The sequence below is a fragment of the Bos javanicus genome, chromosome 10 (genome assembly GCF_032452875.1).
Source record: "Bos javanicus breed banteng chromosome 10, ARS-OSU_banteng_1.0, whole genome shotgun sequence".
Lineage (NCBI taxonomy): Eukaryota > Metazoa > Chordata > Mammalia > Artiodactyla > Bovidae > Bos > Bos javanicus.
Genome location: NC_083877.1, coordinates 38,002,888 through 38,023,914, shown reverse-complemented (window position 1 = coordinate 38,023,914; position 21,027 = coordinate 38,002,888). Strand labels below are relative to the sequence as shown.

The window sequence follows — 21,027 nt, the reverse complement described above, 5'->3', positions numbered from 1 at the left end:
TAAAGAGAATAAACTAGTGGTTACCACTGGGGAGAGGGAAGAAAGAAGGAGCAAGATAGAAGCAAGGGGTTAAGAGGTACAAACTATTACATATAAAGTAAGCTACTGGGATATTGTGCAACACAAGGAATATGGCCAATATTTCATAATAATAATTATGACTTTTAAAAACTGTGAATCACTATATTGTATACCTGTAACTTATACAATATTGTACATCAACTATACTACAATTTAAAAAATGCTTAATAATTTTTAAAAGTTTAACCTTAATAAAAACCAACTGTAATCTATTTGAAGAACTTAAATCACTAATATATTGCAGCAGTAACTAGAAAAGCAAATACAAAATTTAGGGAAAGATATGACATATTTCTAGCCCTAATGTTTCTCAAAGTATAGTCTCTTGAGCACCTGGTAGACTTTTTTTTAAAAAGTAGTTTCTTGTGTCCTAACCCAGACCAACACAACCAAAGTCCCTAGAGTGAGGGCCTGGTATTCTTTATTTTTCATAAGCTCCTCTAAGATCTTGTATACACTGCAGTTTGAAAACTATTTCCTAGAGGATGCATTTGAAACTCCAGTGTAACATAGCAATGGCAAACATAACTGCTGCAACAAGGTTTCTGCATAAGGATAAAGACTGCCAGATACATATTTCCCTTCAAAAACAGAGAGATGTCACAAGTTTTTCCTTAACTGGGATCACTCATGGTAGTGATCAGAAAACTATTATTGCTTTAGAAAAACTTACACGTATAAGTTGTATTTTGTGGGGTAGTTCCCTTACCTTCTGTTATCCTTCCAGTCCCCTAGCTCAAGTTCCAAAGGGCCCTGGAAGTGACGAGTATGCAAAACAGGCATGAGTCCACCAAGGGTATGAAGATGCCCACACAAATAAGCTGTAGCCGAACTAACCAATAAAAAGCAAATGAAATAAATGAACAAAGATAGCTTGTGATGCCAAGTTAATAAAAATATCTCTTTAAAAAAGCAAAATAAGTAGAAAACAGAAAAGACCTAAAACAATCTTGATTTTGGAAGCCTGTCTCACCTCATTATTGACCGAAGTCCTGGTGATGGAGAAAGGATAGTGGATGTTGTATAGTGTCCAAACCAAATACTGTGGTTGCTCCAACTACTTTCCTTGGCCAGTAACAAAAGCTCCTCTATCTGTTTCTGAAATCAGAGAAAAATAGGAGGAGCTTTAATTAGGGCTCAGGCTGAAATCTAATGTCAATGGATTATACAACTCCCTTGAGGTTTTATAATAAGTATATTATGTCTAAGGCTTAAACTTTACTAAGTTTCTGTATGGGCCTCTCTAAGTTTCAACTGTTTAAACATACATTATAATTCATTTGATCCTAAAAATAAGTCTGCACTAACTAGGACAGGGATTATTCCCACTTGACAAATAAGGAAACAGAAATAAAGAATAATCTTAAATTACATAAATTTCTTTCTTTACTTCTAAATTTAATCTTCTCAGCCCTGTATACCACAGTGTAATAAATAAAGAGGATATCAAAACTAAGCTTATAAAACAAGATGTACATATATCCAAAGGAAGCTTTGCACCAGAATGTTCACAATATTCTACTCATAATAGACAAAAACTAGAAACCATCAAAAAAATTACAGTATATCCATGTGTGTACAATGGAATACTACTCAGCAGTAAAAAAAGCACACATACAGTAATACAGATGAATCTTAGAGATATATTAAGCAAAAGAAGCCAGACACAAGAGTTCATACTGTATGATTTCATTTACATAAAATTCTAGAACAGCACTAATCTATACTGACAGAAAACCAATCAGTGGTTCCCCAGAACTGCAGGTGAAGATCAACAACACAATAGAATTTTCTATAGTAATGGAATGTTCTCTCTTGATTGTAGTGAGTTACATCAGTACATACACTTGTCAAAATCCTTCAAATACTCAAAATGAGTGCATTTATTCTATGTAAATCATCACTCAGAAAGATAGCTTCTGAAATAACTTGTACATATATAAATATACATTAATATTACCTGTGAAGTGCTTATAGCAATGAATTCCTGGGTCCTACCTTCAGGTTTTCTAATTTGGTAAGTCTTGGACAAAGTATGAGAATCTGCATTTTACAAAATAGCTGTTTTTCAGGCAGATTATCGAATTAAACCTTAAAAAACACTATTCTACAGGGTAGGCTTTAAAATAACAAGCTAATCAACTCTAGACTGTCTAAAGACACTCAGTAGTCAACAAAATACACTTTCATTTAATAAAATGGCTAATAAACACAATGCATTTAACAATATTTTGTTCAAGTTTCTTTAAACCCTCATACCACTTTGAATCTTTCAGCATTTAACAATTTGCTTTTCATTATAGTTAATTCTACACAGGTCTTAAGCCCCAACAGTAGATTAAATATTCTAAGAGGCCAAGGACTTGATCTTATCACCCTTGCATATGGACACATATGTCTTACATACATGCACATAATCATTAATGAGTTGACATTGGCTGTACCAAGACATGGGCAACCATTGAAGTAAATATGTTTCTTTTAAAGTATCTTTTGTAAGCTTGGTGAAAATTGTTGCTGGGTTGAAACTATACGGAAAGTCATATCTGAGAACTTCTAAGACATAATCTGAGAACCTCTAAAACATAATTAGAGGTTCTCAGATGTGACTTTCCATATAGTTTCAACCCAGCAACAATTTTCACCAAGCTTACAAAAGATACTTTAAAAGAAACATATTTACTTCAATGGTTGCCCTTCTCTTACCAAAAAAAAAAAAAAAAACACACACACAGACCATTAGCTAGAAATGGCAACTGTGGGGATATAGGAATATGCCATATTGTAAACAAATCTGTATGTCCTGCACCTTGCAAATTGCATGCTCTACTTAGTACCTATTCAATAAATGTTTACTGTTGTTGTTCAGTCATTAAGTCATGTCCAACTCTTTGCAGCCCCATGGACTGCAGCTTGCCAGGCTCCTCTATCATCCACTGTCTTCCAGAGTTTGCTCAAATTCATGTCCATCAAGACACTGATGCTATATAACCATCTTAACCTCTGCTGCCCCCTTCTCCTCTTGCCTTTAATCCTCTTGCCTTAAATCTTTCTCAGCATCAGCATCTTTTCCAATGAGTTGGCTGTTCATATCAGGTAGCCAAAATACTCAAGTTTTAACTTCTGCATCAGTCCTTCCAATGAATATTCAGGGTTGATTTCCTTCAGGATTGACTGGTTTTATCTCCTTACAATCCAAAGGACTCTCAAGAGTCATCTCCAGCACCACAATTCAAAAGCATCAATTCTTCTGTGCTCAGCCTTCTTTATGATCCAACTCCTACATTTGTACATGACATGACTACTGGAAAAACCATAGCTTTGACTAGATGGACCTTTGTTGGCAAAGAGATGTCTTTGCTTTTTAGTATGCTGTCTAGGTTTGTCATAGTTTTCCTTCCAAGAAACAAGCACCTTTTAATTTCATGATATAAAATGTGAGTTATTCCTTTCCCAGGTTTTGGGACAAGAATAGGGATAGCAATAATAGGGTTGAAGGAGTCAATAATTTCTTCTAGTCATTCCCAAAACCACAGTAGAATTTTTCTCAAGCATTTCTAGATAAGAATTTGTTTACCTAGGATAACTTTTAAGTGAGCCACGTGTATCTGAAAAAAATAAAATAGGTTAGTGCAAAGGGCAGTGGGATTTTAACTGTACCTGATTTAAAATTCCAAAGAAATTAAAAGGTCTCTTAGGCCCTGGATTAAGGCTGGCATCCAAAGAGATGAAAGAATAGTTGCCAAAGGGAGTACTGTGGACATAACGAAAAGAGCCATCCCTCCGTACGGCAGAATACTTCCTAAAAAATAACAAGACAAGAAAGCTTTAGTGCAATCATAGGAAGACAAAATGAGTTTAAATTCCTGCCCTACTAGCACACTATATTTTGACTCCCTTTGTAAAGGAAATTTCCATGATATGACAGAGAAATACACAAAACTAGATATCAGACCCACAATGGATAAATCAATTAATTTTTTTTTCCTTTTGTCTCCAAAGATGCAAGCAAACATATTCATCAGTAACCAAGCACAAGGTCACCAAGCAAAGCATAAAAGTAGGTGGCTAACGTAAGCAGTCCACTAAACATTTTAAAAGAGATAAATCAGAATCCAAGGAAATGGTATTTATCAGTCATTAAAAATTGTAGTGCGTGTGTGCTAAGTGGCTTCAGTTGTTTCTAACTCTTTGAGACCCAATAGACTTGTAGCCTGCCAGGCTCCTCTCTCCATGGGATTCTCCAGGCAAAGATACTGGAGTGGGTTGCCATTCCCTTCTCCAGGGGGTCTTCCCAACCCAGGGATCAAACCCTCATTTCTTACATCTCCTGCATTGGCAGGTGAGTTCTTTACCACTAGCACTACCTGGTAAGCCAAAAAATATTGTAGTGAGGGCCTCCTAAGTACCTAGCAGAATTCTTGGTGTAGTGAGATACAAAAGTGTTGAGTTCTTAAAACAGGAGTGAAAAGGCTTAAGTCACAATAAAGCCTTGCAAAGAAGTTACTGAGCCAGGAGGAAAATGTTCAGTCAGAACCAGTAAATCTTTTTTTCAGTTTCTAAAAATATATTGAAAACATACACAGGGTCCACATCCAGTAATGAAAGTCCTCATCACCTTAAGTATCAATAGTATTCAGGTGTCCAGTAAGTTGGAGAGTGAAGAGCAAGGAGAAAGGATGGGTAACAGAGTGTACAGGCTTGGCACTCACTGAGTATTTGTTGAATAAATGTGAAAGAAAGTAGAGATTATATTTGGAGCTGCTGCTGCTGCTGCTAAGTTGCTTCAGTCGTGCCCGACTCTGTGCAACCCCATAGACGGCAGCCCACCAGGCTCTTCTGTCCCTGGGATTCTCCAGGCAAGAATACTGGAGTGGGTTGCCATTTCCTTCTCAAATGCATGCATGCATGCTAAGTTGCTTCAGTCATGTCCGACTGTGTGTGACCCTGTGGACAGCAGCCCACCAGGTCCCACTGTCCACGGGATTCTCTAGGCAAGAATATTGGAGTGGGTTGCCATTTACTTCTCCAATATTTGCAGCATACCTTTATTATTCAAATGTCAGAACATTATAAGAAAATATCTGAGTGTCTTATATGATGTTTTACCTAACAGTACATGTGAAAGAAATACAAATAAACTTCTGAAATTTAATGTGCCATCAGGGAGCTATTTTTAAGGAACAACAACTATCAAATACATCATAAATATACTGTCATAGATATTACAATTAATAGTCAATTGGTTCTATTACCTCTCTTCCTGATATTTTTAAAATTTCTATTTCAGGGTTTTTTCCTCATTAAAATTTGTATTGATATTTTTCCTGCTTTTTTTTTCACATTTATTCTTCAAGATCTTATAATTTCATATGTATTGTTTCCTTTCCTACATTTTTGACATATTAAAATCCAACTATCTAAAATAAAATTCAGGTATTTGAAAGCAGAGGTTAAAATATACAATAGTCTTTGAATTCTGGATTTTGGCATCTCTGAGGCATTCTAGAGATCACAATTTAACCTCAAGCTTTTTTTCCTTCCTTTTTTTCCCTTCCTTTCATATGATACTTCCATAAGGCCTGTATCTCTAACTAAATGTCATTTCTTAAATCCAGATAAAGTGTAATGGTTAGAAACAAAAATATAAAGGTAAGAAACTTTAAAGTGATTAATAATTTGACTTTTCCCAATTACTAATCAGACTCTAAATCCTATTAATTCTTTGAAAATGTCTCTTAAGCCCATCCCCATAATCACCATCAAAGATACAAACAGTTAATAAGAAGTGGGAGATTTTCATCTCTGTCCTTCTCTTTTCTCACTTTAACAAAAGAGGACAACCCCCTCTTCCATGTTTTGGTGACTCTATCTGTTAACCAGTTATCATCCTCAAATTCATGTCACCATCCCCATATCCATGATCCTCGTTCAGACAGGTCCTCTACTCATTTCCAACCTTTTCCTTTTGATGGTTAGACTACTGTAGGATTTTTCTACTTAGTCTATACAACTCCAATCTCTTCCTTTTTATCCCTATCTCTATTTTGTTATGTATCTGCCCTTTATAAAATACTATTTTCCTATGTTGCTAATCTCCTTAGGAACCTATACTGGATTATAAACTATTATTACTTATCACATCTAAATTTCTATGCTTGTCACTTGACACCACCATGAACTGGCTCTACACTCTCTATCCAATGTTGTATCAATCCTCAAAATGAACCTTTATTCTGATGATAACAATTTCTTTACTGCACTCAAAACCTCACTCTAGTTTTTAAAGCTCTGTTTATACTCATCCTTTTGCCTAAAATATACCCCTCAGAATTTCTTACTCCTCCAAAGGCTACCCATCTTTTAAGACTGGACACAATTTTCACTACTTTTACAAAGTCTTTTCTAACTTGCAACTAGTAGATAAATAGATCTACTGCACAGTGTAGTAATAATAATTTTAAAATACTGTATTATAAACTTCAAAGTTGTTAACAAACCAGATCTTAATTGTTTACTCCACAAAAAAGAAACAATAACTATGTGAAGTGATAGAGATATTAGCTAATCTTATGTGATAATCATATTGCAATATATAAATGAATCACACTAACACATGGCACACCTTAAGCTTACATAATGTTATATGTCAATTATATCTCAATAAAAAACAAAAATGAAAAATAAAGTCTACTATATGTCTACCCCATGCTGACGTCTGCCTTTTCTGATTTCTCATAGTGATAATTAAGTGTAACAAATAATCTAGCATTTCATCAGCCATTCCTTCATGTTCTTTTCTAACCATTTCCTAAACAATTTTCATCTACCTTAGCTAGACTCACTTAGAGAGCATATTTGTTTCTCTCATACTATCCAACTAATGATAGACTCTTAATACTTGCTACTTGACTAAGTAGAACAAAGCTACTGAAACAATGTAGAACAAAGCTACAGGAACAAAAAGTGAAATTACAGCCAAAAGAAGAATTCCAATACACTGAAACTAGAAAATTGGTTTTCTGATTCAAAGATCCTTTCATATTCGTTGCCTTTTTCATATTCATGCACATAAGTTAAAAAAAATATTTGTATGACATATTGGACAAAGCACCCAGAAGTGACCGACTGGGCTCTTCAGCCACCCCAGAGGCTAAGAGAATCAGTAGCTTAGTATTCTTAAAGTCCACAGTACTCTGATTGGCAAGCTCTGATCTAAATGACTTTTGCTGTATATCAACAGCAAAAAAAAAAAGTCTGTATAAAATATTAAAAGTACCATTAGCCAACAAAAAGCATTATACAAAATGAAAAGAATAAAGGGCTGTCTAAGCAAACAAACAAAAATGAATCGCCAAAATAAAAATGATAAACAACTAAAAGGCTCCATTTTTTAATTACCAGAGGCTCGTTTCTCTGTTAAAAAATGTTATCACCCATTAAGTGAATTGACTGTACCCTCTTTGTAACACATACTCTACATTGTTGTCTATCTTCTGTTCATTACAGTACCTGTAATAATTCTCAACACTCTCCAGACTTGGAATGTTGAATGCATCTAATTAAAAAGAAAAGAGCAAACATCATCTATATTAAAAAGAAAAATGCAAACATGTTAATGACTGAAGAAAAATGACAGTTCTTTCAATAATACTTTAGATGACAGATGTCAATTAATTAGACTGGCATTTAATTTTAATTTTTAAAACTTGATAACTTAATAGAATTCAGATTATCTGGAAACTTATTTAAGGCATCTAGTATATTGAAGAAGAATAAGTACTTTGAATTATGCATTACTCAGAATAAATAAATTTGATGTTGTAAGACTGGACCTCTGCTGCTACTATTTTAATCATGTGACTCTGGGAGTCAAGAAGGACTGGATTCATGGCTGATATACGGATCCATGTCAAGGACTTCTAAACAGTAGATGACTTTGATAATAGGGCCAAAGCCCCTCTCTTCTTAAATCTTAAAAAAGACTCAGTAATAAAGAAGTTATATAATGGTAAGCAAAAAGGTTAAGGACATCATAGAATACTTATCTGGAAATAGAATTTCATAGAGCTTGATTGCTTGATTGCAATAGCTAAAATTGTTTATCAGTTTTGACTTCCAAGAATCCACTACATTTCTAATAAACTTAAGAGAATAAGCTGTAAATTCAATTTAGGCCAAAAGAAACATTATCACGTATATAATCCTCTTGCTTAAGAGAACAACTCTGTTATAGTTAAATCTCTTTTTTTTGCCACATGGCATGGCCTACAGGATCTGTTTCCAGACCAGGGATTGAACTCAGTCCACAGAAGTGAAAGCACTGAGTCATAACCATTAGACCACCAAGGAACTCCCTGATACAGTTAAATCTTAATAAAGATTCATGTATGTATATATACATATGTGTGTGTATACAAGCATACACACGCATATATATACCATTAGCATTTATGCCTATACAAGTCAAATTAAATGATTATGAACTCTGAAAGACTATCCAAATTATTGAATCACAAAACTCCATTTGATACCTGTTACTTAAAATACGTCAGTAGTTTGGCTTGGAAAACTTTAATATACACAGATTTGCTTTTTATTGCAAAAGAATTTGACCAGTACCCCTAATTAAGATCAGGAAAATAAAGGGAATGTAAACATACCAGAGAAAGTTGTAAGCAAGAACCCTATCTTTAATTATAATTTCTAGCCGATTTGTAAGAACTATAGTTGACAATTTAACAACACAGATTTGAACTATGTAAATCCACTTACATGAGAATTTTGTTCTATAAATACATATTACAGTACTACAGATCCTTCGTTGGTTGAATCTGCAGATGCAGAGGGCCAACTGCAAAATTATACCCAACTTTTCAACTGCCTGGTAGTTGGTCCCCCTAACTTCCACATTGTTCAAGGGTCAACTGTTTTTTTTTTGTTTTTTGTTTGTAATATTTATTTGTTCATTATTTTTGGCTGTACTGGGTCTTCTTTGTTGTGCACATGGCCTTTCTCTAGTTGCAGTGAGCAAAGGATCAACTGTTTTTATAGAGAGCATTTTCTAATCTAATAGCTGTGTATTTCACCAGGTAGAATTTATAAATATACCTTTTGAAAAAATATATAAAGGTGTTCATCAGCAATGAATAATAAAATGAAGCAGACAAATGAAATATTTATATAACCAAAAAGAAAGTCAACCTTTATGAAACAAACAAATTTACCATCAGGACTCTCGGAAAATAGTTCATTTTCTTATTAACGTAAAAATCACAATCTAAAAAATTGGGAAGGGGTTATCCATTTCTCTCTACGCATATGTGCATATACTCGTCACTCAAATTTTTAAATATATATAGCAAAATTCAATCTTTGTGACGTACAGTTCTAAAGATATTGACAAGCACATTGTCATGTATCTACCAGCACACCCAAGACACAGAACAGTATCTTCACTCCCCAAAATTATCTCACGATGGCTCTTCGTAGTCAGCCTCTTTATCTCCAACCCTTGGCAACCACAATCTGTTCTCTGTCTATAGTTTTGCCTTTTCTTGAATGTCATATAAATGAAATTACATAGTATATAGACTTATGGATTTGGCTTCTTTCACTTAGCAAAATTATATCTTTTTAAGCATCCTCCTCCATAGATTTTGCTATATGCTTTTCTCCCATGTAAAGAAGAAAGAAATCATACCAATTTCCCCCTCAAGGCCTAATAGTGACATCTGAAGTTTTAATATCACATATTACAGTTGTATTTCTTAGTTGTGGTCTTCAGTGTATGTAAACTTATAATGTCCCATTTTATAATTTTATAATTTAAATTGGAGAATCTGGGCTCCTATAAAGATGTAGTCTTAATTATAAGTGGGACTTCACTCTTACCATGATTTCCTTTGATATCGAGCCACTTGGTTTTTTCCATGACTTTTGTCCTCTTTAGAATACTATGGTAAGTTTGCCATTCTACCTCTTGCTGCATGGATCCCAAATTGTCCTTTGTTTTGGCATCTGTCAGGTCTCCTGTAGGTGTACAAAAGAAGGTAATCACAAGGCAAAGTAAAGCTGGACTGGGGTTCAACTTTTTTTTTTAATGCACACTGAAGAACAAAGATATTCAAAGTACTCAACGTGTTTAAGGATAACCACTATGAATCCACCTGCATCCAAAGCAAATCATCTAAATTAAGATTCTCAGAAAAAATAATAATAAGATTCTTGGGACTTCCCTGGCAGTTCAGTGGTTAAGACTCCGCACTCCCAACGGAGGGGGCACAGGTTCCATCCCTGGTTGGAGACCTAAGATCTCATATGCCACAAAGTGCAGCCTAAAAAAAATAAAACAAGATTCTCAGCATGGATTTTTTTGTTTCTTATAGGTCAACAAGTGCCTATATAACCTCCTGTTACATTAGAAATGGGTTGTGAAAACTATACCTTTAAAGAAAGCCGTAAAAATGCATCTTGAAACTCTGATAAATTGAAAACTCTTTAATAATAAATTCCAACACTTTGGGCAGTTGCCTAATATCTATGGCAACCTAATTTTCCAAACCCCAAATCAGGAAATGTGATCTAACAAAGTATTAATTTTACAGCAAGAAAATCTGGAAGGTGTAGTTTGGAAAATGAATAGAAAATTTCTAGGAAATTAAGCAGTTGAAATTGATATCATCCATAAAATGAGGACTTCATCATATCGTCAGAGATGTTTCTGTAAGGTGGGTAAAAGATGAATTTCCCAAGGGCCAGGATAGACGCTCCTTTAGCTTCTTCTTCAACACAGTTGGGAGCAAAGGGTTTGGGGTTTGAACACTCCAGGGAACCAAGTCACAGAAGTAGGAAGGGGTGAAAAAAAAGGGCCCGTCAAACAACTGACGGTATAAGAACGATTAATACTGCAAAGAAAATGGAAAAGTTTAATTTAAAAAAGAACAAGAATATAAGGAGAAGGATGAGAACTTTTCATTACTGGTTAAAGGCCTTTCCTTAATTCTCTCTCAAATCTAGAAATACAACAAGACAGATACAGATACAGCAGACAGAACACTAACATGAGAATCACGTGCCTTGCTTCTACCGCTAGGACGAAACCTTGCTATGGCAAGTCATTTAGCCTGGATTTTGACTCAGTTATCCACAGGCAAAGGAAATTACAATATCCCATCTCCTCTGCAGGAGGAGGGCTCACCTGAGGCTGCAGCTAAAGTTTTCCTAACGTCCCTCAGTTAAAAGGTTGCAGTACTGGTTGCATTCTACCATTGGGACCACAGGACAACAGGACAGCACGGCAATCGTCCCTACCTGTTGCTAGGACGAGAGCTGGTTGAATGATGTCAACAGTTTCAGAACAGAACTTCTCTAAGTCTACAGCTCTGCCTGGATCGTGAAACCTGCTCAGGTGAATGTCGGATATCTGCCGAAAGCGGGTATTGAACAGAGATCTGAGTCAGGAAGAGGCGGCACAGACCGAGACGACCCAGGGGCTGTCTCCGGCGGAAGAAAAGGCAAAGACTCAGAGCATTCAAGATCCCCCAGGGGGGACCAAGCACCACCACCACCCCCCCCTCCCCCAGCGCAGAGATTGGGCCGGAACAGGTGCGGGTCGCGCCCCAGTGGAAACCGCTGGCGTCTCATACCGCTTGGTGCCCGCTCTGAAACCCCATGCACCCCACCACCACCTCCCCAGCCTGGGCGCCCGCTGCGTCACCTGCAGACCCCAGAAGATGTTGCTGGCTCCGGAACCCGGCGCAGGGTGCGGGCTCCGGGGAGTGCGGGGCTGGGGCAGTGATGAAGACCGGCCGGCCAGGCCGTAGTGTTCCAAGAACACTGCCGCCAAGGCCGCGGCCGCCAGTCCTGCGACCACCCTGACTGCCAGCCCTGAGGCCATTCAGCCCGCCGGAGCGCGGCCCTCGTGTGCGTGGCCGAGGCTGGGACCAAGCGGCGCCTGCAGGGAACTGCTGTGGCTGCACTTCCGGACTCTATGGTCGCGCGGCCTAGGGCGCCGGGATGGTCGGCCGCTACCTGCACCTGCGCCTGGCCGTGCACCTGCCGGCGGGCCGCGCTTTTAGGGTCGGTTTGCAAATGTGATACAGGGGAAGAAAAGGAATCCGAGTCCCTCAGCGCCACTCGCGGCTGCCTAGGCGCGGCAGGGAAGGATCCTAGGTCAGTGAGGCGGGGGCAGGCGTCCCGACTCCGCCTTAGTCAATCACGCTTGACCTAGGTGGTCGATTTCCTCGTAAACCGGAGTTAATAATACCTCCAGAGCGTACTTTGCAGGGTTGTTATGAAAATCAAAGTTGGTATGAGGACGCTTTTTAAATCGCTGTACAAATGTGGCAGGTGGCTTCCTCTGGTCCCTTCTGATTATCAACAACGTCGCTGTAAGTTTTCTATAGATTTCATCCATATACTTTGTGAGAAATTTTTTTTCTTAATCCTGATGTCATGTGCATTTGGTTACATAATGCTCTAAAAGAGTGGTGTGCCATTCGTTTAATACATTTAAAAATACTTCTTATGGGCTAGGTATTGTTGCTTAGGCGCCAAGTAGTGTCTGACTCTTTTACAACCCCATGGACTATAGCCCACCAGGCTCCTCTGTCTGTGGGATTTCCTAGGCAGGAATACTGGAGTGGGTTGCCATTTCCTTCTCCAGGGGAACTTCCAAACCCTGGGACTGAACCATCTCCGGCAGTGGAGGTGGATTCTTTACTACTGAACCACCAGGGAAATTCCACACGTGGGAGGACCCTGAGGTAAACCAAATATGGACTCAAACCCAGATAAAGCAAGATGATTGGCCAGAGTAAACTGGAAAGAAATGCCCCATGTAAGTGATTCAAACTACCAGGAGGGCATGACTCTCTCTTTGAGACCACTCGTGTGTGTCTATCCACATGTACTCTTTCCCCTCTAAACACGTTACTTGCTTCACAACTTTCCATCTCTTTGTGGAAATTCATTTCTACAAAGCCAACTGGCCAAGGCTTTGTTACTGTCCACTGGTTCTACTGGTCTAGAACCTTCTTCTAGTGGCGAAGATTCAGGGCTCTCACTGCCATACCCTGACTTCAATTCCTGGCTAAGGAACCAAAGTCCTGCTTCAAACCACTGTGGACTGTGGCCACCCAAGTTTAAGGACATAGCAAGAAGTCAGCAGTCTGCAACCTGGAAGACTGTCTTCACCAGAACATGACCAAACTGGCACCCTGATCTTAAATTTTCAGCCCACAAAACAGTGAGAAATAAATTTGTTAGTTAAAAACGACTCAGTCTGTGATACTGTTATAGCAGCCTGAATGGACAAAGACAACAGTGGGGTGTGTGTGTGTGTGTGTGTGTGTGCACAAAGTCACGTCCAGCTCTTTTTCAACTCCATGGACTGTAGATAGCCAGGCTCCTCCGTGCATTGGATTTTCCAGGCAAGAATACTGGAATGAGTTGCCATTTCCTCCTCCCTAAGATCTTCCCAACCCAGAGATGGAACCTGTGTCTCCTGTGTTTCCTGCATTGCAGGCAAATCCTTTACTGCTGAGTCACTGGAGAAGAGACCAAGACATCGAGGTAGTGCATAATTACAAAGCCCTGACGTAGAAAGAGTGGGACACTGAGATTAGAAAAGAAGGATTGTAAAAATAGAAACTACAGAATTTGACTGATTGTGAAACAAGAAGGAAGTGGGCAGGAACAACCTTTACAAGTACTGACATAGCCCCAAGACATGACATAAACTGATTAGAAACAACTAGGTCCAAGATGTTTTAGGAGATACTAAAATATGCTGTTAAAATGCTGCACTCGATATGCCAGCAAATGTGGAAAACTCAGCAGTGGCCACAGGACTGGAAAAGGTAATTTTCATTCCAATCCCAAAGAAAGGCAATGCCAAAGAATGCTCAAACTACTGCACAATTGCACTCATCTCACACGTCAGCAAAGTAATGCTCAAAATTCTCCAAGCCAAGCTTCAATAGTACTTGAACCATGAACTTCCAAATGCTCAAACTGGATTTACAAAAGGCAGAGGAACCAGAGATAAAATTGCCAACATCCATTGGATCATTGAAAAAGCAAGAGAGTTACAGAAAAACATCCATTTCTGCTTTATTGATTACGCCAAAGCCTTTGACTGTGTGGATCACAACAAACTGTGGGAAATTCTTAAAGAGATGGGAATACCAAACCACCTGACCTGCCTCCTGAGAAATCTGTATGCAGGACAAGAAGCAACTGTCACAACTGGACATGGAACAACAGGTTGGTTCCAAATTGGGAAAAGAGTACGTCAAAGCTGTATATTGTCACCCTGCTTATTTAATGCAGAGTACATCATGAGAAATGCTGGACTGGTTGAAGCACAAGGTGGACTCAAGATTTCCAGGAGAAATAACAATAACTTCAGATATGCAGATGACACCACCTTTATGGCAGAAAGTAAAGAACTAAAGAGCCTCTTGATGAAAGTGAAAGAGGAGAGTAAAAAAGTTGGCTTAAAGCTCAACATTCAGAAAACTAAGATCATGGCATCTGGTCCCATCAGTTCATGGCAAATAGATGGGGAAACAGTGGAAAGAGTGACAGACTTTATTTTTGGGGGCTCCAAAATCACTGCAGATGGTGACTGCAGCCATGAAATTAAAAGACACTTGCTCCTTAGAAGAAAAGCTATGACCAACCTAGACAGCATATTAAAAAGCAGAGACATTACTTTGCCAACAAAGGTCCATCTAGTCAAAGCTATGGTTTTTCCAGTAGTCATGTATGCATGTGAGAGTTCAGTTCAGTTCAGTCCAGTTCAGTCACTTAGTCGTGTCCAGCTCTTTGCGACCCCATGGACGGCAGCATGCCAGGTCTCCCTGTCCATCACCAACTCCCAGAGTTTACTCAAACTCATGTCCATTGAGTCGGTGATGCCATCCAACCATCTCCTCCCATCTTCAATCTTTCCCAGCATCAGGGTCTTTTCATGAGAATTGAACTATAAATAAAGCTGAGCACTGAAAAATTGATGCTTTTGAACTGTGGTGTTAGAGAAGACTCTTGAGAATCCCTTGGACTGCAAGGAGATCCAACCAGTCTATCCTAAAGGAAATTAGTCCTGAATATTCATTGGAAGGACTGATGCTGAAGCTGAAACTCCAATACTTTGGCCACCTGATGTGAAGAACTGACTCAAGGAAAAGACGCTGATGCTGGGAAAGATTGAAGGCACGAGGAGAAGGGGACGATAGAGGATGAGATGATTGGATGGCATCACTGACTCAACGGACATGAGTTTGAGTAAACTCTGGGAGTTGGTGATGGAAAGGGAGGCCTGGCCTCCCAGATTAATATCCTTACCAGTATTAATCTGTACATTTTTGGTTGGCTCTTTTTTGTGCTTAAAATAAATCATTTTTAACCAATCAGTTTAAAGGTCACAATGTTTAGCTTAACATCTTTATGGCTTCTCCTGATCCTCGTATTAAGTTGCCTCTCTTTTTCACGCCCCCTAGCCATTTTACGGGCTTCCCTGATAGCTCAGTTGGTAAAGAATCCGCCTGCAATGCAGGAGACCCTGGTTCGATTCCTGGGTCAGGAAGATCTGCTGGAGAAAGGATAGGCTGCCCACTCCAATATTCTTGGACTTCTCTTGTGACTCAGCTGGTAAAGAATCCACCTGCAATGCAGGAGACCTGGATTTGATCCCTGGGTTGGAAAGATCCCTTGGAGAAGGGAAAGGCTACCCACTCCAGTATTCTGGCCTGGAGAATTCCATGAACTGCATACTCGGTGCGGTCGCAAAGAGTCAGACATGACTGAGTGACTTTCACTTTCACTTTTAGCCATTTTACAATGGACCAGATGTATGGGCTAAAGATTAATGATCACTAGTTGTTTTTCCCTCAGGTATATGGGAAGTTAATTACTGCCCTTCCCTAGATCTGAGTACTGATAATTTATCAGACCAAGGACACATTCCAGGAATTTGGGACATAGGGTATAGCTTTAGGTTAATGGAGCAAGATGTTTATTGAAAACAAGAATGAGGTCTCAGAGTCCTACACTGACTACCTAGCAATTTCTACCTATTACTTTGTCTTTCACTGAATTATTTCTGCCATGAGCCATCAAGAAGCTGAGCTTCATTAAGTCCCAAGACCAGGTGTGTGATCTCAGTCATAAGAACGTGGGTTCAAGTCCCAATCTGAGTTGCACCGTTTCAGTTGGATATTTGAAGGAAAAACACAGTTAAAGAAGACAGTTAAAAGTTAGTGCTAAAATTTGGAACTTTAGTGATGAAAAAAAACTAGGGCTATACTGTATGTGTAGAGACATATATGAATAAAGTTTTTGTTTTGTCTAACACTGCACTCAGTGGTAAAGAATCAACCTGCAATGCAGGAGACACAGGAGATGCAGGTTCAATCCCTGTGTCAGGAAGATCCCCTGGAGAAGGAAACAGTAATCCACTCCATTATTATTACCTGGAGAATCCCATGGACAAAGAAGCCTGGCAGGCTACAGTCCATGGGGTCTCAAAGAGTCAAACACAACTGAGCACAAACATACACAACGTGGACGTCTTAGTCCATTCAAGCTGCTGTAACAGAATATCATAGACTGTGTGACTTTTAACTAACAGAATTTAGGGGATTCCCAAGTGGCGCAGTGGTGAAAATCTGCCTGCCAATGCAGGAGACAGGAGACGTGGGTTTGATCCCTAGGTGGGGAAGATCTCCTGGAGTAGGAAATGGCAACCCACTCCAATATTCTTTGCCTGGAAAACCTCATGCACAGGGGAGCCTGGTGGGCTACAGTTCATGGGGTTGCAAAGAGTCAGACATGACTGAGCATCCACAAACTCAACACTGCTCTACTGAAAAACACCTAGATGGGCATCTTTAAAGCAAATTTGGAAGACATGATTCAGATAATCTGATTTAAAATACAGGCAATGTAGCATATAAAAAAATGCATTTGGAGAGGTTTTACAGTCCATAGGGTTGCAAAGAGTCAGACACGACTGGTGATTGAACAACAACAACAAGACCCCAAGGATATGAAAATCATTTTCGAGAAATGGAATACAACAAGAAGTTATATGATGGATAGGAACAGACATTTTGGACAGAGAAACATGGTTTAAAGTTACAAAGGCCAGCATTTTGAATTTCAGGTACTGAATTACACTGAGTGAAGCTGCTTCACTCAAGGTGTTTAAAGTGAAACAGAGCAGGACCTTATGGGGCTCTCTGGGGTACAAAAGCGTTCTGTGTCTGTTTCTTGTTTTAGGAAACAGACTCCATTCGGCCTCCTTGACTTCCCCTAAGTTCCAAGGTCATGGTTCCTCGTGAAGAAATATATACATAACAATACTTTTGAGTTCCTCTTCAGGAACTAAGGCTCCCACCCAGGTGGAGGATGGTAAATTCAGATGGGAGCTCAAGATTCCTGGAATATTGCCCTGTTACTTCCTACAGCCCTCATCCCAAATTTTGCCTATAAGAACTCTTCCCCCCAAACCAACAGGGAGTTCAGGGGTTTTGAGCATGAGTCACCCATTCTCCTTGCTTGACCCTGCAATAATCCTTTCTCTGCTCCAAGTCCCAATATTTAGATTTACTTGGCCTCACTGTGCATCAGTGAATATGAAATTTGTTCAGTAACAAAAGTGAACAGAGTTAGGAGATGATGGAGCAGAAGGATGTGCACTCATATCCTCCTGCAAGGGCATCAAAATCACAACTAACTGTTGAACTACTATCAACAGGAGGACACTGGAACCCACCAAAAAAAGCTACCCCATCTAGAAAGACAAAGAAGCTGCAACAAGATGTTAGGAGGGGCACAACAACAATAAAATCAAATCCCATACCCACCAAGTGGGTGACCTACAAACTGGATAACAATAATACAGAGAAGTTCTCCCACTGTTATGAAGGTTCTGAAACGAGTGTCAGGCTTCCCAGCCTGAGGATCCAACAAAGGGACTAGGAATCCCCAGGGAATCTGACCTTGAAGGCCAGTGGGATTTGATTACAAGACTTCCACGGGACTAGGGGAAAGAGAGAATCCAATCTTGGAAAGCACAAACAAAACCTTGCACCCACCAAAACTCAGGAAAGGAGCAGTGACTCCACAGGAGACTGAACCAAAACTACCTGCTAGTGTTGGAGGGTCTCCTGTGGAGGTTTCGGTCAGCAGGGGTTCACCACAGGGACAAGGGCACTGGCAGCAGCATTCTGGGAAGGTCCCCCTTGGCATAAACCCTCTTGGAGGTCGCCATTAACTCAACCATGGCGACCATGGGGGCTGGGTCACCTCAGGCCAAAAAAACTACCAGGGAATGAGTGCAGTGCAACCTCTGGATTAAATAAATCCAGAGATAATTGGATTAAAGCTTTACTGAGCCAGGCCCTGCCCACCATAGCAAGACCCAGTTTTTTTCACCACCAGTCCCTCCCATCAGGAAGCTTACAAACCTCTTAGCCTCCTCCATCAGAGGGCAGACAGAAGAAGCAAAAAGAAACACAGTCCCACAGCAACTAAAACAGAAGCCATAGTACAGAAAGTTAATCAGCATGAAAAAGCAGAAAGTTATGTCCCAGATGAAGGGACAAGATAAAACTCCAGAAGAACAACTAAATGAGGTGGAATATATGCAACGTTCCAGAAAAAGAATTCATAATAAGGATAGTGAAGATGATTCAGGATCTTGGAAAAAGAATGGAGGCAAAGATTGAGAAGATGCAAGAAATGTTTCCCGAAGACCTAAAGAAGTAAAGAACGAACAAACAGAGATGAATAATACACTAGAAGGAATCAACAGCAGAATAACTGAGGCAGAAAAAAGGATAAATGACCTGGAGGACAGAATGGTGGAAATCACTGCTGCAGAACAGAATATAGAAAAAAAGAATGAAAAAAATGAAGACAGCCTAAGAGACCTCTGAGACAACATTAAACACACAAACATTCACATTATAGGGGCCCCAGAAGGAGAAGAGAGAAAGGACCCAAGAAAATATTTGAAGAGATAATAGCTGAAAACTTCCCTAACACAGGGAAGGAAATAGTTGACCAAGTCCAGGAAGCACAGAGAGTCCCAGGCAGGACAAACCCAAGGAGGGACATACCGAGACACATAGAAATCAAACTGATATAAATTAAAGACAGAGATAAAATATTAAAAGCAATAAGGGAAAAATGACAAAAAACATACAAGGAAACTCGCATCAGGCTACCAGCTGATTTCTCAGCAGAAACTCTACAAGCAAGAAGAGAATGGCATGATATATTTAAAGTGATGAAAGGGAAGAAACTACAACCAAGAATACTCTACCCAGCAAGATTCTCCTTCATATTTGATGGAGAAATCAAAAGCTTTCCAGACAAGCAAAAGTTAAGAGAACCCAGCACTACCAAACCAGCTTTACAACAAATGCTAAAGGAACTTCTCTATGCAGGAAACAAGAGAACGAAAAGACCAAACTACAGAAGATAAACCCAAAACAATTAAGAAAACAGTAATAAAATTGTTACCAGGGGGCTTCCCTGGTAGCTCAGATGGTACAGAATCTGCCTGCAATGGAGACCCAGGTTCAGTCACTGGCTGGGGAAGAGAGTCTGGAGAAGGGAATGGCAACCCACTCCAGTATGCTTGCCTAGAGAATTTCCATGGACAGACCATGGGGTCGCAAACAGTCAGACACGACTGAGTGATTACACTTTCACTAGGATTATACATATTGATATTACCTTAAATGTAAATAGATTAAATGCACCCACCAAAAGATATAGACTGACTTAGACTGAACATGTGCACATATGCACTGCCACTTACCACATCACTCTGCTTGACCCCCCCAAATTTTATGTGATTATTTTATATTGTTAGGTTAATTGTGTTCCCATTATGCTTGCAATTGTAATTATCTTTTATTTTTTGTCTATTGATTGTGAAAACTCATAAACATATTTTATATTGTGATTATGTAACTATTACTCACTTAATACCATTGTATCATGATTGGTCAACAGAAAAATAATAGAATTCTATTATCACCAAAACTACCATTTAATAGAAAAACCTCCAATCACTTTTTAAAATCCAGATGCATATCAAAATTATCTTGGAATTTTTTGAAAAATACTAATGCCCAGGTATTGCTTTTTTTTTTTTTCCAGAGCTCCAGATGTTTCTAATGAACAGCCATGTTTAAAAACAACTGGACTATATAAGAATCTTTTACTTTTATCTAGTTTGTTTCACTTTTTCTATTTCATATTCAGTGCTCCCATTTCACTTAGTTTATGTGTTCCAATTTCTCCATTTTGTTTTCCTTTTTGACGTTCTTTCTCAAGCCTTTATCAGTCATAGTAGAAAAGCTTTTGTATACACATATATAATATGTATAGTATATATATTTTAGAAAACTTAAGAATTTTTGCCTAGCTCAAAAATTTATGACATTTTTATTTTATTTGTTTGACTCAGTATGAACAGAATGCTAGATTTCTAATTTTAAAAAACTTGATATGCAACAAATAACAGAGGTTTACTGTATAACATAGGGAACTATAGTCAATATCTTGTAATAACCTATAATGGAAAATAATTTCAAATATATGTGTATATGTAACTGAATCACACACACAAAAAAGAATTCTGCTTTTCAAAATTTAGTAATGTTTATCTTTTTACCAGTTTTTCTAAATGTCCTAGGGACATCTAATAACAACGTATAAGATACAAAATTTTAAATATATTTGTGTTGAATATGATTAATGTAAGTAGAAATCTATTATATTTAAATTATTAATGATATCACTCAAGATGCTCCTATTCTTATTTTTTCTGCACTTGATAAAATATTCTCAGAGAAATGTTAATGTGTCTTACTATGATTTTATATTTTTTCTTTTCCCTTACATTTCTTCTGATTTTTGCCT

At 38.6% G+C, this 21,027-nt stretch overlaps 1 protein-coding gene across 3 annotated transcripts in view; it reads right to left on the bottom strand.

The window, feature by feature from the left end:
* TMEM62 (transmembrane protein 62) overlaps positions 1 to 12,479 on the bottom strand; it is a 35,034-nt gene extending 22,555 nt beyond the window's left edge. The window contains exons 1-7 of one of the 3 annotated variants that reach the window (XM_061430933.1): positions 11,801 to 12,479; positions 11,395 to 11,506; positions 9,976 to 10,113; positions 7,594 to 7,639; positions 3,742 to 3,883; positions 1,055 to 1,179; positions 791 to 913 (exon numbers count right to left, since the gene is read on the bottom strand). In XM_061430933.1, the coding sequence (XP_061286917.1) occupies positions 791 to 913; positions 1,055 to 1,179; positions 3,742 to 3,883; positions 7,594 to 7,639; positions 9,976 to 10,113; positions 11,395 to 11,506; positions 11,801 to 11,980 (866 nt within the window). In that variant the 5' untranslated portion in view covers positions 11,981 to 12,479. Of the gene's footprint in view, positions 1 to 790; positions 914 to 1,054; positions 1,180 to 3,741; positions 3,884 to 7,593; positions 7,640 to 9,975; positions 10,419 to 11,394; positions 11,507 to 11,800 lie in introns of those variants that run through there. The other 2 variants (XM_061430935.1, XM_061430934.1) reach the window with 2 other exon arrangements.
* Positions 12,480 to 21,027: the final 8,548 nt, after the last annotated feature.